This window comes from Semicossyphus pulcher, unplaced genomic scaffold, assembly GCF_022749685.1.
Source record: "Semicossyphus pulcher isolate SPU_LCO1_2020_fin unplaced genomic scaffold, fSemPul1.0.p SCAF_3, whole genome shotgun sequence".
NCBI classification, from domain to species: Eukaryota; Metazoa; Chordata; class Actinopteri; order Labriformes; family Labridae; genus Semicossyphus; species Semicossyphus pulcher.
The window spans coordinates 11,340,116-11,356,139 of record NW_027211704.1 but is presented as its reverse complement, the minus strand read 5'-3'; the positions used below and the strand labels follow the sequence as shown (position 1 = coordinate 11,356,139).

General features: G+C 39.5%; 2 protein-coding genes across 2 annotated transcripts in view; both read right to left on the bottom strand.

Moving 5' to 3' along the window:
- iars1 (isoleucyl-tRNA synthetase 1) overlaps window positions 1-11,458 on the bottom strand; it is a 60,434-nt gene extending 48,976 nt beyond the window's left edge. The window contains exons 1-8 of the mRNA XM_069678315.1: window positions 11,450-11,458; window positions 10,583-10,706; window positions 9,701-9,857; window positions 9,460-9,579; window positions 8,057-8,139; window positions 7,631-7,748; window positions 7,376-7,523; window positions 1,661-1,748 (exon numbers count right to left, since the gene is read on the bottom strand). Coding sequence (XP_069534416.1) covers window positions 1,661-1,748; window positions 7,376-7,523; window positions 7,631-7,748; window positions 8,057-8,139; window positions 9,460-9,579; window positions 9,701-9,857; window positions 10,583-10,701 — 833 coding nt within the window. The 5' untranslated portion in view covers window positions 10,702-10,706; window positions 11,450-11,458. The remainder of the gene's footprint in view (window positions 1-1,660; window positions 1,749-7,375; window positions 7,524-7,630; window positions 7,749-8,056; window positions 8,140-9,459; window positions 9,580-9,700; window positions 9,858-10,582; window positions 10,707-11,449) is intronic.
- A 1,651-nt stretch (window positions 11,459-13,109) lies between these two features.
- Window positions 13,110-15,662, bottom strand: rpl29 (ribosomal protein L29). Its single transcript, XM_069678623.1, has 4 exons — window positions 15,613-15,662; window positions 15,093-15,145; window positions 14,805-14,869; window positions 13,110-13,280 (listed from the first exon to the last, which is right to left on the bottom strand). Exons 2-4 carry the CDS (start codon window positions 15,127-15,129, stop codon window positions 13,188-13,190), a joined length of 195 nt encoding a protein of 64 aa, XP_069534724.1. The 5' UTR covers window positions 15,130-15,145; window positions 15,613-15,662; the 3' UTR covers window positions 13,110-13,187.
- Window positions 15,663-16,024: the final 362 nt, after the last annotated feature.

Here is a 16,024-nt window from a genome sequence, read left to right as displayed (position 1 = left end):
GAAAAAGGTTCTGCATTCCCCCACAATATTTTTCTATCCCCCCTCCACCATGGGAACAGTTAGTGTGTTGATCTTAGCCATTTATTTCAAACACTTTACATTATCACTAACATAATATTATATAAGGTAGTTAAGAACAGAGGGGAGGGTAAGTGTATTTATGATTTTCTTTTTTATAAGACTACAAGTATCATTATGACATGTTTTTCTCAAGGTTGATATGCTTATTTAAAATGCTGTATTTACTTAATTAAGTGTATTTAAGATCTCGATTTCTCAAGGTTCATGACACACTGCGTTTGTAAGCATTACTTTAAGGATGGAGAAATCATGTTAAAACAGGCTCCTATCAGTTGAGACATTTTCCACCATGCCTTCTTTATTGCCAGTTTGTTTGTCCAATACATGTGATAAAAAGGGTATAAGTCATGCTTGGAAATGTCAGGTTTTGTAATTCAGTATCTTTCATTCCCCTTTCCCCCACTATCATCCAATTAACAGGGGAAATGGTCATTTTCCCATCCTAGAACAACTCACAGCTGGTTAAAAACACCTCCGCTAGTCACTAACTTTATCCTTTATCTTATTTTAAAGAAGAGGAGGAGGATAAACTAAAGTAGCCACTTAAAGGGCCAGTTTGATGATTTTCAACTTCAGTCCTATCATGCTATTAATGGGAGCTAATGCCATTAAGGTAGGAAAATAATGCTTTTTCACTCTGTGCCTTTGGAGGACGCTGTCCGCTTCTCCAAAGGGCCCTGGAAAACCTCCACCAGACTACGTAAAATGCGTCATCTAGCGGAGGCCAGGGAGCTTGCTTAACTACACTTCCTACACGTCAGGTTTGAAATGTAGACTGCAGACCTGAAGATTTAGACTATCCACCCGTACATTCTCATCGTATTTCGGATTCTGTGTGGCTATGAGCCATTGCCTGCAACGAAACGGTAGCATTTCACTCCAGCGTCTCTCCCTGGGCCGTTCCTTTCAGAGGGATGGGCGCAATGTACGCTGGGTGTTGTAGAAATGTAGAATGGGTGAAACCACAAGCTGTTTGTACAACTTTCTCCACAACTATGGCGTCAATTTCAAATATTATTGCTCCTATCGATTACACCAGCTTTGACTGACGCTGGATTTTTCCAGGGGAGAATTGCTCCTTGAAGTACGCTCTAACTCTGAAGTAACTACAGTAACACAACGCTATTACATGCGTAGGTCATATTAGCTCTAATGGCAATAAGCAGCATTAGTCAACTTCACCCTCACTTCCATTATCTGGATTTTTTTTTTGTTCAGGTGGAGGAATATAAATGGTGTAAAATGAATAAATCAAGCCGATTTAGTCATCTGAAAGCTTAACACAAAACTCTTTCTATCATACATCTCTGCTATCCTCCCATTAACTAGTTGTCACGGGCAGTTTTATATGAGGAAGAGGGTTAACTCGTCAAAATTTCCATATAAATCTCTCCCAAATTCAAGATGAGTCATTGAAAATATTTTACAATAAGAGTAAACAGTAAACAGAGTGTTTTTGTTAAAAGAAATATATATATAAAATAGATTTTTGCATACACGTTTAGCAAGTAACAAGTATTAGTCTTTGTCATTGTTGTTAGTTGTTTTTTTAGGTGGCTGTAGCATCTTGTGTACTTACTTGTCCAGGAGAGTGTACTCGCCCTCAGACTTAAACAGAGCTCCCAGCCTGGCCTCCATCATGATGTAGGTTTTGTTTGTGGTGTTATCTGAGAGAAGAACAGAAACAAACTGATGTCAATGCTTTGGATGACGAACATTTTTACACTTAAAGGTATAAAAAGGTATAAAAAAGTAGGATTTTCCTATAAAAAACACTTATATAAATGTAATATGATATAAATCATCACTTATGGGCCTCTATACATGTGTGTTGGTGAGTGCGTGTGCAGACCCTTGTGAGACCCTTCCCTCTGCATCTATTCTGTTTTGCTTTGCACGGGACGTTTTCAGGAGGGGCGCTGTTGTGGTTCCCTGAGCCAATCACAGCGTATAGGTGAGTGTGGGAGTGGTTCAAATTAGCAACTGGGCCCCATTCAGACCGGCGAACATGGCGAAAGAGCGATGTAGAGTTGGCCTTCTTTCTGTTGGATAGGTAGGTGCCTCGAACGGGGTAGGACAAGCTAACTGCTAGCTCAACGGTAACCGTGATGCTGTCGGTGTTAGCTCAGCGGGGTTGGTGTGTTCTCGCACGAGAGAGTGAGAGTGAGCTTCTGGTGACGAAGAGCCCAGGAGGAGGGGCCCAGTTTGAATGTGTTGTTGACAAAATGCAAAGAAAAAATCCTACTTATACCTTTAACTGCCAGGCAAGACAAGAAAAAAATCAATTTACGGCCACTCGTAGTAAAACAATGGCATGAAGACCGACGAACTAAAGAGACACGAATATAAAAATCAGAGCAGGTGTTTGTATCCCTGTTTTTCTCTCCTGCTCAGCCTTCAAACATAAGAGCAATAAACTTGAACTGGGAAAGAAGATACTGAGCAACATGATGTGAAATGATTTTGTTCTGCCATCCAAACAGGCACTGCAGAGTGATTTATGTTTATTCACTGTATATCATGCATGATAAACAGCACCTCATGTAACATGCAACAAACCCAGGCATTAATATCTGCGCTACATGCAAGTCTGCCACACCTCAATGTCACATCGTGTTTCATAATAACTCAGGGAGACATAAAGTGAAGGTCAGGTAAGGATCCCATCATGTGGGTACAACCATTTAAGCAGCAGCAGAGCTTGTTGAAAAGTTGCCACCTCATGTAGGATAACTGCCTGACATTTTTTGGGAAACTGAAACCCTCCTGGAAAAACTGGCCGAAGGGGGAATAGAGGAGAGATAAGAGAGCAGCAGGGACAACAGTTGTAAAGAGGGCAAAAACCAAATGGCCTGTGACAGTGAGACACAAAAAAGAGAGAGAGAGGGAGAGAAGGGGGCAGCATCAATAAAAGATGTTTCTGTCTTCCCCTCAGTGGTGTGACAAATGACTGCACAGCTCAGACCTGCTGCTGCTGCTGACAGCTTTCGGCTCAAACAGCGACAGAGGCAGCGAGGGAACGAAGACAGACACGAAAAAGAGACAGACTGAGGGAAAACAGGAACAACGAAGGACAAAAACAGGTGGATGTGGAGGTAAAGAGAGCAATATGAAAATGAGGAGGGGAGAGGGGGGTTGGATAGGATGGAGCGAAAGAGGACGGGAGATAAAAAGAGAGACTGAGCCGATACAGAAAAAAAAAACATTCATTGGTATTCTGAGGCGGTCTCCCATGCAGCACAGCACAGGCGGTGCAGCAAGGTAGACAGACTGTGCTTCAACAGTGCCCCCTGCAGGATCAAAGAGCCCATGACAAGGTGGTATGAATCTAGGTCATCCTTTTAAAAACCCACCAGTTTCTCTCATCACACAAAAACACGAGCCACCTCTCTGGAGTCTTTTCTTTTTTGTACATATTTCAACAAAGATTTTTAAAGTGACCTGATTTTTTTTCTCACACCTGAATCACACACAAACGCACCAACACACACACACGAACAAAACTGCTGGTTTAAGTCGGGGTGACCTGAATTTGTCATGGAAGACATTTTAACATGTGAAACTTGTAACAGCACAGGTGTAAATAATCTAATTAATGAGAGCTGAATTTTCTGCTCCAGTTTCAGGTTCCCAGCGTTTTGCATGCTGGCTCACTGTCATGGCCCACTAAGAAACTCTAAATACAACAGAGCGAATGTCTTTAATAACACCTATTAGGGATGCATCATATTATAAAGAAATCATTTTGCATTTCTGACGGATAACAATATTAGTTACATTTAGTGGGAAGGATTTTGTTGCATCACAAATTCTAGTCTTACTTAAAATTCTAATAAAATCATGATCTGAATATATATGAAAATTGCACCAGCTTCTGCAAGTTGGATATTAAAGTGGTAATCTCGAAGAAGGTTGTGTGACGTCCACGGTTGGCTCCGGTTGTGACTCTTGATTTTCCTCACTGATGGTTTCTTTCCTCTTCAGACTGTTTGCCTTCATCTGAGCGTCCAATTTGTTTCTTTTTCTTTGGATTTTCACTTATTTTTGAAGTTGTATCTGTAGTCACCGATCTTTTCATTGTTTGGTCAGCCATAGTAGATTACTGTTTACTCGCAACACTTGCAGAGACCGGAACCCTGGCAGACCAACCACTGCTGGGTGATGGAAAACGTGTCACTAACTGGGCGCCGCTTGTGATTTTTTTCTGCGAATGTCTCCAATGACAACCAGTCTATAATAATACTTTAAACTGCAAATGCAAAGGCTTTCATCAGTGGGCCATAGACCCAATCACCATTGTGTTACCTCATTCGGCGATAGTGACTTAATAGATATTTATTCAAATTAAAATTTCCGCGATTATCATGTATTTCAATTAATTGTGCATCCAACAAACCTCTGTTTTTCCTTCTATGTCAGGTCAAAATGCATGATGTATTTCAGTGCAGATGCATGAAACTGCATTAACAGGAGGTATATCTAATGAAAAGGAGAATAAGTGTTAATAAATTATAAGTCTGCAGGTCCTGTAAGTTACAGGAAACGTCATGTCTTGAAATATGTTTGTATTTTACTTTGCTATAGATTGAGACTTTGTTGTTGTCTGGAGTTTTACCGTATTTAAACAAACACCACGAGAGATTGGAGAGATAAAGAAGGTTTCATGTTGGGTTTGGATCACAGATAGTACATTTGCAAACACCAATTTTGACGGTGCTGTTGCAAAATTAATTTGCAGAAACCCCTACTTTTTAGCAATATGCATATTTAAAGCATTAGAAAAGTAGATGTAGATTTGTTAAGTCTTTTATTTAAATCTAAAAAGGCCCTTTTTATGTGGGTAAGAAAAGATTTCTTTTAATCAGTTATGCCTCAGCATGAAGTTACTGCTCATGCAAGTGAAGCGTCTGGTAAGTTGTAGATAAAAACAAAACTGCAGTCACAGAGAGTCCCTTATTTCATCAGCTTACACATAGCCAAAGGCTGGAGAGTCCACCAACACATTACAGGACAGAAATCTCTTCCTCTGGGTGCAAATTGCCAAGGCAGCACTCCTCCTCTGTTAATTTGCTCCTGTTTGTTCTTCCTGAATAAAAACACCCATCAGCTGATACTGTGGTCAACAACATTAAACCCACAAGGGAAACAAGATTTTCAACACAAAACTTTGGCCTTAGGCTACAGCATTTAAACAACATCGGCCCCCAAAACAACCAAGCCTGGTAACTCAAGTGATCCACAACACAAACATGTTTGTAGGCTGGATGTGAGAGCAGCATACATTTCTTTTTTCCCCTACAAGGACTTGAAGAAAGCACTGACAACAGCAACAAAATAAAGCAGTTTCTTGACAGAAAGATGAAAGTAGCCCGACCACAGGAGAAAATGGGGAACAACGTCTATTTGACCAAAACATTTCAGACCAACAAGCTCTGCAGAGAAGCAATCCCAGACAGCACATCAAGGTTTTTTTTTTATATATAGGCTGGGAGACCAAACGCTGATTTTCAAGAACCTAAGATTTGCACTATGTCCAAAATAAACACCAAGGAAAGGTGGGTTTTAAAGGGATAGGCCGGGTTTTTGGACACCAAGTTGTATGAAATACTTTCTAGTAGTAATCTATTAGCTCACTCACTGAGGCCCGTCGGAGTTCTGGCCGGTTCCGGCGAGATGCCAGGGTCATGAAACCAAAAAGTTTTACCCTACAAAAACAACACGCAGGCGATGGTGATCCAATTCCAACACAAAATCATCGTCCTAGGATTTCATATACTGCGCCTTTTTTTTGGCACTATTTTCTCTCTCGAACAATCCAGTATCACTACGCCTGCAGCAAGCCAGTTTCTCAGGTGAAGCATTTGATCAGTTGTTTCTAAGAGAACACACTGGAATTGGTCAATTGGGAGATGACGTTTGTCACGGAGGAAAATATGTGATACAGCTAGAAGCAGATGTGCTGGCTTCCTCTGAGATTGAAAGATCTTGCAACTGCAGCATGACCGTCTGCCATTCTCGACAGCAGTAAGTCTTCAACTCTGTGGGCAACGGCTGGCACTTCCCACAAGTCCACCACCAGTTTTCGTGCAGTCTATCTCGCCAGCAGCTGTGGGCCCATCTTCTGCTTGCACAGCTTCTCTCTCTCTGTCCTTACTCTCTGTGCCCATTCTATCAGGGCTGGGTATCGATAAGGATTTCTCAGTTCGATTCGATTCCGATTCACAGGGTCACGATTTGATTGGGGAAAGGCATACGTATAACAACATGCTGAAAATATGTTTGCGGCCAAAGCCAACGCTAACAGAGAGTAACATAAACATCAGTGCAAAACTTATTTACACATTCATGGACGCACACGCGATAAAAAAAGAGTCCGTTGGCGATCACTGATGTCTCTGTAGTAGACAAGTCCAGGCTTGTCTCCCTCACTGCCATGTTTTGGGGGGATGTGCTGAGTCGTGCACCGTTCAGAAGCGCTCAGAAACGTGAGTGATCAGACACGTTTTTATACATATTTTAAAGATTGATCTCTGGATTTACTAATCGATATTGGGTCAGTCAAATGAGAATTGATTTGAATCAGAAAAATAATTTTTTTAAACCCAGCCGTATGTTCTATGTCCATCAGACGAAGTTCAGCATCAGTATAATCAGGTTCATACAGATATCCCGTTGGATCTGGTAAATCTTCATCACTTTCATAGTCCGACCTGTTTACTTTAACGATAATGCGAATCAGTCAGAATCAACATCAAACAGCTACTAGGTCGGCTTACCTGAGAAACTGGCATGCCGCAGGCGTAGTGATACTGGATTATTAAAGAGAGAAAATAGTGCCAAAAAAAGGTGCAGTATATGAAATGATAGGACGATGATTTTGAGTTGAAAATGGATCACAGTTGCCTGCGTGCTGTTTTTGTAGTGTACAACTTTTTGGTTTCATGACCCTGGCATCACGCCGGAACTACTTGTTCTACGTTCTGAACCGGCCAGAACTCCGACCACAGGACTCTGTGAGTAAGATAATAGCTTTGCATCAACTACACTACTAGCAAGTATTTCATACAAGTGCCAAAAAAGTTAGTGTCCACAAATCATCAATTAAGCAAGTAGAGTGACCATACTCGGTAAGTAAAAGTAAATAAAAACCAAAACACTCAAGAAACAAGATCAAGTTTTTCATTGAGTGTGACGTTGATGGACACTGGCACACTATATCATTTCCCTTTAGTATAAAATACACGTTGTATGCCTAATTATGTAGAATTGTGTATTATGCAGCTTCATCTCTCACCTTTGACCTTCACATACAGGAACTCCGGGTTAACACAGAGGGCCAGGTTACTCGGCAGTGTCCAGGGTGTGGTCGTCCAGGCGATCAAAGCCACTTCCTCGTCGCCAACCAATGGGAAGTTGACGATGACAGATGGGTCTTGAACATCCTAAAGACACAAATGAAACAGATGAGGTCAATTCAATGTTATAGTCTAAACACAACATGTTGTTACTCAACCAGATGAGATGAGTTAGGGCTAGGACTTGTGCTTACCTTGTAGTTCTGGTGGGACTCGAAGTTGGACAGCGGGGTGTTGCAGGCAGTGGAGAAAGGCATGACTTTGACACCTCTGTACACCAGTCCCTTGTCGTACAGCTGTTTGAACACCCACCTGAATGCATATAAGATGCATCAACTTAAAGAATGAAGAAGAGAGAAACTGCACTAGAGCCTCTTTTTTTTAACTATATATTGCTATTAGTGTTTTACTTCAAGTAGATTGGTGTTATTCATTTTCATCTGTGTACTTGTACAAATTCCCTCAGGATGATAATCAAGTTAAAGATAAAGAAATGATGCACGAGAGGAGAATCAAAAGAACTGTTATGCTCGTGTATTAAATACTGTTCAAATTTAATAGATTAAAAAACAAATCATGTATTTTGAGGGCAAAACCTGTTTATTTAATTGACTTCATACCAGACAGTCTCCATGAACCAGGGGTAGAGGGTCTTGTAGTCGTTTTTGAAGTCGATCCACCTTCCCATTCGCCTCACTGAATTCTAGGAATAAAAAGAAACGTACACATAGCTGATGAAAAGAACATAATCATTTTATAACCCCATTCAAAATGTAAGCCCTTTGAAACACTTTTTAAGCCAAGTACCCCCTGACTAACGCAAAATATTTTTAGAAAAAATATAGTAAAAAATACAATACAGGGCTGTACCATCAGTGTATGATTAACTAGCCAACAACCTTGTAACTTAAAGGGGGGCATTATGCTAATTTCAAGCTTCATATTTCACTCTGTGATACCTGTGGAGTAGCTTAGCATAATTTACAGTTCTTCAAAACTCACACTGGTTCTCTGTGCAGGCCCTCATACAGAGTCAGCTCTGTCCCTTTAAGAAACCCTGCCCCTACAAGCCCGCTTTCTTCTGATTGGCCAGCTCTCCGAAGCCTGCCGAGGGGCAGAACTCAGTTAGTTAACACTGATGTCTTTCCCTCACTGCCTAAGAAACACTTTCTGTAGGACATTCTTAACCAACTTGATGAACAGAGCCGTTGAGCAGAGTGGTGGAGAGAAAAAAAAATCCGAGGCAGACTGAGCTGCTGGCGTGTCCTTGAACTGTGCCAGGGGCAGGAAGTTCTGCTGTGTCTCGGGCAGAAAGTTCCTCCACTTTGTGATGTCACAAAGTGAAGTGTCTGGGGAAGCCTGTCTGAAAGCAGACTGAGCTGAGAAGCCTGGGGATTACTCCGACATACTTTTACCTACAGATCTGAAACTTCACCCATGTTTAGTCTGGACATCCAACATTGTAACATTATGTTTTATACTGTGAAACAGCACAATACCCACTCTTTAAAATGAGCATTAAGAAGTATTCTGCCTGATTCTGAAGGTGTTTTAGAGGCTCAGTTTTTGCTTTGTATTTTTAGTTTTTTGCCTGCATTTTAGCTGCATCTCTGCAACATTTCAAACACAGTCCATTTGATTGAATTTCATCTCTCACAGTATTGAAACTGACATTGCAAAAACCTGACAAATCTTGTCATTGCGTTGGCTGCAACAGCTGATGTTAACAATTGCAATGAATGTATAAAATGTGGTCTATCAAACAAACATTAACATTTTTTATTTAACTTATTATAGTATATCTATTTTGGGAATTTTACATGAAACTTTAAATAAAGAGTTTTAGTTCAGCTCTGGAAATGAAGAGATAATGACTGAACTAATCACCAACAAATATAATGCATATGCGAGATATTTTTTGGAATGTATAAAATGCACTGTCAGATATGACCTCTTTATATTGACAACTAAAACCAAACTTAAAGTTCTCTCACATGTGGATATATTGCTCTTGCATGCTCACCTCCCACTCGTTGGAGTATCTCATGACAATGTTTCTGCACTGCTTGTTGTACTCAGCGATGCCCATCTTGGCCACATCCTCAGGCCCTTTAATCCCCAAAGTCTTATCAATCTCATACTCCTACATATAAAAAAAAGAAGAAGAATGGGACAACTAGTTAACGCAGGATAAATCTGTTAATGTACTGCAGAATTTAAAGATAAATAGGAATTAAACAATATCCAGGAGGACAGATTCTTACCACAGGCAGGCCGTGACAGTCCCAGCCAAAGCGCCGGTCCACGTGGAAGCCGCTCTGGTGAGCAAAGCGGGTGACAATGTCCTTGATGGTGCCGGCCAGAATGTGCCCATAGTGTGGGAGACCTGTGGCAAAAGGAGGGCCATCGTAGAAAGCGTACCTGGTTGGGAAATGAGCAGCAAAATATGTTTTAAGGTCTAGACAATATCTCTATGGATCACAAAAACATGTTGCAAGATACTAAACACGCAACACTAACACTGCTCCTTTATACAAGTGTTTTTATGGTTGCTTCATACAGAAAACTGCATCTTCACTGCTCTTTTTATAGGAAAAAAATGGGGTGGTGGGACAGAAAGAAATGTAAAAGCTTTAAATTAACACGTTTACTAAGGCTGTCATAACAACTATCAATAAATGTGGGTCAAGGTCTTCTTATGATCGCAGTTCCCCTTAGCTACTGCAATATGGCTTGTTTCAGCAAATGTCATCCTGACATTAAATCTTTTTTAGTTTTAACTTTTTTGTTAAAAAATTGATGTGAAAATCCTGTACTTTGAAGTCCACACAAGCCCTCAGGACATAAAGTGGTAGGTATTTTTTTTGCATCATTTTTCAATGTGTACTTTAATAACTTGATACGCTGGGTTTAACAACAACTGGTTAATCAGGAAATGCAGCTTTTTAATTGGCAGCCCAACAGCTGGAATGATAATTACAGAGAACAGTCCTTCACCTCTGCCAATATCAAAACATAAAACAAGTTGACTCTGGTTCTGTTTTAACCCACTTATAAAGTTTGTAACAATTTATCTTTTAACAGCCTGTTATGGAAATACAATTTGAATGTGAAGTATAATAATTATAAACCAGAAGCGGTTTTACTTGGGCCTGTTCTTGGACTGTTTGAGGCATTCCTGGAAGCAGTCCTTGTCCTTCCACAACTGCAGGATCTTCTCCTCCTCAGAGGGAAAGTTGATGGACTCAGGGACTCGCTCCACCATGGTGTCTGTCATCACAGAAAACAAAAATGTAATTCAATTAACTTGAGGAGGAAGACATAATTTACAGTGTACTGTCACAAAAATCACATTATAAATGTTTTCCCCTCATGTAGAGCTATGATGTTAATAGTATTTCCAAATAAAACATGGTTGGTGTCTATATTCCAAATAACTGAAAGATTAAATATCTCACTGTTAGCACACAGTCATTCACCCACAATATTCATCAAGGATTTGGTCAAGTTAGGGATTAAACCAACATAATGTGTGCGAGCCAGTAAAAGTTAAAATGTGCCTTTTTTATTGAATATTACCCAGCCTCCACAGCTCCTTATGGATCTTGTTAGGAGCAGACTTGCCAAAAGCTGTCAGTGCCCAGTTTGTTAACAGAACATGCAGTTCGTTTTATTATTTATTGTGCATGTTGCTTGCCGTCTTTCCTGTCTAACATATCATTTTGTCGTCGAACATGCAGCAGCAGAAACTTTACGGGAACTCATTTATTAAGTGCAATTAGTCACTTTTTCACAACAGTTAGTTCACAGGAATGACGCCTCCTTGTTGTTAGCTAGCAAGCTAAACTAGCCGGTTAATGCTTCAGTTTACTAGTTAGCTTGTAGCAAAAGAGACTACAAAGTTGGTAGAAGGCGGCGTTTAAACGTTCACATAAATTAGCAGATGTACAAGTAAGTGTGACTGTTATCAAAGATTTACGTTTTGACTGAAATATCTGAATGAATGTACTCACATGTTGTCAGCCCCCGGCAGCCAAGAGAGACAAGAAATGATGCAAGTCGGAGTCAGCGAGAGCGGAACTGACGTCAAAACGCAAACTCATTCGTTACATGAAAATAAAACGCTCCAAATAAATATCCTCATGTGTATTTACACATGTAGCCCTCTGTTTTCGTTTTTTTATTTTTTATTTTATGTAATTGTCCTTTATTATTCTCAAGTGATGTTTTGTACCATTCATGCTCCATTTGTATGTGCCACTTTTTTATCTAAAACTTTGTACTTAAAATAAAACGCAGTAATTTAATCCGTGTGACCAACAAAATAAGAGGGAATACGTTTATAAGTTATACACAAGTATATCATAATAACAGTGAGACCTTGATTTACTGACGCTGATAATTCATATTGCAGCAAATATTTAACAAAGACACTGCTGCTTCCATTCCCAGGTATAACTTTAAGAAACAAAACGCCAAATTAATAAATCAAAATCTGCTTCTTTTAAAGTATATCTTTGTAAGGATTCCTTGAAAGGAGTGACATGTGAATCATACGGCGAAACTTTACATCTGTAATTATTAATATACAGATTTTTTTTTTGTTTTTTTCATTGTCATATTTTGCAGTTTCCTGGCTAATCCAATGTGGAAGTCCTATAAGTTTCTATCTGTAATGTCTACTTAAAGGGGATTGTCCAAGCAAAATATAAAGTAGGCTAGGGTCAGTCTAGTTTAATGTATGATTAATGATTCAGTTATAAGATTCAGCTGTCCTTCCAACTACAACATTCCCCAAATCTTACCACAGCTGTAAATACGTTCTTTAAATCATTTCATTGGATCAGTTATCTTTAGGATGTCACTCCACAATACATCAATTCAATCCACAATACATTTACCAAGGGTTCACTTGGAAACCAGGGAGCAGATTGTGGCATGAAGGGCAAAATCTCTGTGATTAAGCCCCAAATCTGTGCTTCTCCTTTAAATTGTGCTTGTTTCTTATTCCATTGGAGTGTTTTTTTCTTAATTTTGTTCAATTAATTACGAATGTCTTTAGCATAATATGGTATTTTCACCTTTCGTGCTTATATAGTACTAGCTTTTAATGGTCAAATTGGAGGGAAGCAAATATGAATGTTGTTCTCAGCAGATTAAGCATTTATAATCCCATTTTACTATAGGATATATCCCATTAGCAGACACCAAGTATGCAATTTAATCCAAGTACCAGTTAAAATGCAAAAATGGCCACACAATCACCTTCTCAAATATTTTTTATGATTTGACCTGTAAGACAAAACTGTGTTGCATCTTTCTGAGTTTCTCACAGTTTCGTACATCGGTTTTCCCAGCTCTCAGCAAGTAAGCGTTTATCAGATAAACAGTTCATGCTGTCTTTGCTTTTGTTCTATCAAAGTGTGGCAAGTTGGGATATCACTAAACATATTTAATATTTAACTGGCTGTATTTAAGCAGCCTGGTGGAAGGTATCTCTATATTTCTGAAGGAAACTCAATTTGTTTATTCACTTTGTAAATTTGAACCTGTTCCATTTGTTGTTGAAGATCTTTCAGCATGTCTTTAATAGAAAGTGATGGACACATGGACAGAAATGCAGTGGGGATCAGACAGAGCAAATTACAACAAAGAATTCAAGAGAATCAGATGTTTGTTAACAAAGCATAGCTTTATTGTGATGGTGGAAACATGGAACGCTGGCAGACGTGGAGGGTAACTGATGGCAGCTTATTTCGATTGAACTGCCTTCTGCGCGGCCTTCATGCCCTTCTTGTTGTGCTTCTTGGCAAAGCGCATGTTCCTCAGGAACTTGGGGTCCACCTGCAGCAAAGAGAGAAATCAAATGGTGAGTGAGATGCAAGTCTGGAAGTGGCACACATCCAAGATCAAGCAACATGATCAAACAACTTCTGAGCAAAATGCATAGAAAAAGACACATGGGCTCCAACTGGGAAAAAACAGTGCCGTCACTTTAAAGACGCATTGTTATATACTGATCTCTTGTTTAACCCCCAAAGTTAAACCATAGCCCCTTTCACACATTAACAATGACACTTTCAAGAAAATGTTAAGACAGTCTGCCCCTGACATTTTCCAGAGTAGCCCTTTCACACACGTCCCCAACAGCAGAAGATTTTCTTCCATCACTCTGCCCACTCGCTCATGGTGAATGTTCCCGACTATTACACATCAGCTCACCCCGACTTCTGAAATGTTACGAGAAAGCTGGCAGGAAAAAGTCCACATGAAGTCAGGGGGGGAGAACTTGGCTGTTTGCGTTCACACATGCAGCACGCCCAGACAATGTCGTGAAATTTTCAGGAGTGCAGTGCATGTGTGAAAGAGACTTTTGACAATAACCAACAGCCAAGATAAAACATGTTTGATCCACTTTTTGGAAAAAATGCTGCAGTGCTGAGCAACAATGCATTTCAAAATGGCTTTGACAACATCAAGCTTCAATTGCTATCCCTGCCAAATGGTCAAAAAGACGACTTTCCCACAACACATTGAACACCACATGAGACAAGGCCAATGACAAGTTGTTACATTTTGAGCTGCCTTTGTCGCACTAAACTCACTACACTTTGAAACCAGTCTGCCTTGAACAAGTACCCCTAACCTGTCAAATTCAGGGGAAGATAGTTTTGAAATCAAAAGCAGTGTGAACATCCTTTAGATTTAAGACGTCTTCAAACCACTCGCTGATCTAAAAGGGTGATGTAACGTGCATTATTCCAAGTTAAGGCTTGATGTGATTCCAGAGTCTCCTGAACCATTAGAGGGAAAACACCAGAGATCACCCCTCCCTCCCTGACATAATTGCCTACATTTTAGCAACTACTGTTCCAACAATTGACAGCAGTTATAACTATAATAAAAAAATACTTCTGTAATCAAGGAAAAATAAAATAAAACAAGACTCTACAAAGGATTTCTGAAGACAAAATCCTATTTTTTACTCTCATGAATATTTACATGAAGATCTCAGATGTGCCTGGTACAGTTTTGACAACATAAAATAATTTACTCATATAATATCATATTCAGCGTGACTAAAAATGCAGAGACTGAAACTTCCAAAGTAGTCTCTATAAATAATATGCATTTATTTGTCCACACAACGCTCTGAACAATCACGCTTAATGCCCCAACATGCATTTAAACCCTATATTCCTCAATGAGCAAGCTATAGGCTCAAAATAAGATCAAGGTAGAGGATAAGCCCAATGACTGACCAGTGGCATGACTTCACAGTAAGCCAGTTGCTACCAAGCATTATTCCGGTTCCTAGTAAATATGGAAACATACGACCTATGAATACAACACTATAACTGTACATACCCCCTTCAGTGACTCGTAGCGCTGAGATGTGGGCTTCTTGATGCCATTCCTGTGGGCTTTACGAGCTGTTTGGAGGAGGACAGTGACAATTTACAAAAAATACAAATTCGTCCAATTCCTAGCAACATCTGCATCTGGAAATTGCACAAACTAGTATTTTTAATGAACATGCATGCAAAACTAGCAGTGAAATATTCCAGACAATCTGCCATTGGTTTAAATTAAATAGCTTAGCTTCGTTAATATAAGTTCATTCAAACGTTTCCCCATCATTGCAGCTATACTTACACTGGTTGTGGGTTGTGTGGTTCTTGGACTTGGCCATTTCGACACTGGTTAATCTGAATAAAGTAAAAATTAGAAGACATTAGGCAATCATCTTAGCATCACTGTGATTAGCATCCACCTGGATGTAAGCTAACGTTGAATGGCAACTCAGCTTGTCCGATGTAAACAAAGATACGTTTAACAAACATGGTCTAAGTGAAACAGAACAACTCAAACGTCCGACGTAAAAGTAACTCATCAGGAATAAATACTCATACATTTCCAGCAAATCAAGTATGCCCTTTTATTTATGCAATGTGCACTACTGCTTCGCCGCCCTCTGCTGTGCTTCAGGCAGTGTTAGCACTTTTAAAATATGATTTTCAACTCCTAAAGAGTATCACATCTTAAACATACAGCCATGGAAAGATGGCCCACATAGTGATTTATCATAATGCGCCTCTTTTTATGTTTGAAAACGTAAAATACATGAAGATTGATTTAGATTTCAAAAGTCCACCAAGATGGGAAAACTATGTACCTGCCGCACGAACAGACGACAACCGGAAGAGAAAGAAAATCAACCACGACGAAAAAAGAAGAAGAAGAGTCGAGTCAAGAGCGGAAGTTACCGAGAAAGTCTGGTCTGTTTAACGACGCTGCCGCCTGTTGATGGTGTTTGATATAACAGGTGACAACCCAAAGATGGCCACACGGTGTCACCCTCTATCCATTTTCTTCTTTTTAAATTAATTGATTGGTAAAGATACTGTATCACATTCTGTATAGTGTATATTATATATATATATATGCTACTCTATATTATATTATGCTTTTATACTATATAATTGCAATTTTACCGTTATAATACATTTTTACTATTGACTAAATATTCCATATATATATATACATAGTGTAGTATGATATGTTACCAGTTGTATATGCCTCTTATT

Bases quoted from the DNA above. Each gene is read 5' to 3' on its own strand.
- rpl29 (XM_069678623.1), bottom strand. From the start codon at position 15,129: ATGGCCAAGTCCAAGAACCACACAACCCACAACCAGT. The intron at 14,870-15,092 runs GTAAGTATAGCT...TCCTCCAAACAG, and splicing joins CCACACAACCCACAACCAGT to CTCGTAAAGCCCACAGGAAT. The intron at 13,281-14,804 runs GTATGTACAGTT...TCTTTGCTGCAG, and splicing joins GCTACGAGTCACTGAAGGGG to GTGGACCCCAAGTTCCTGAG.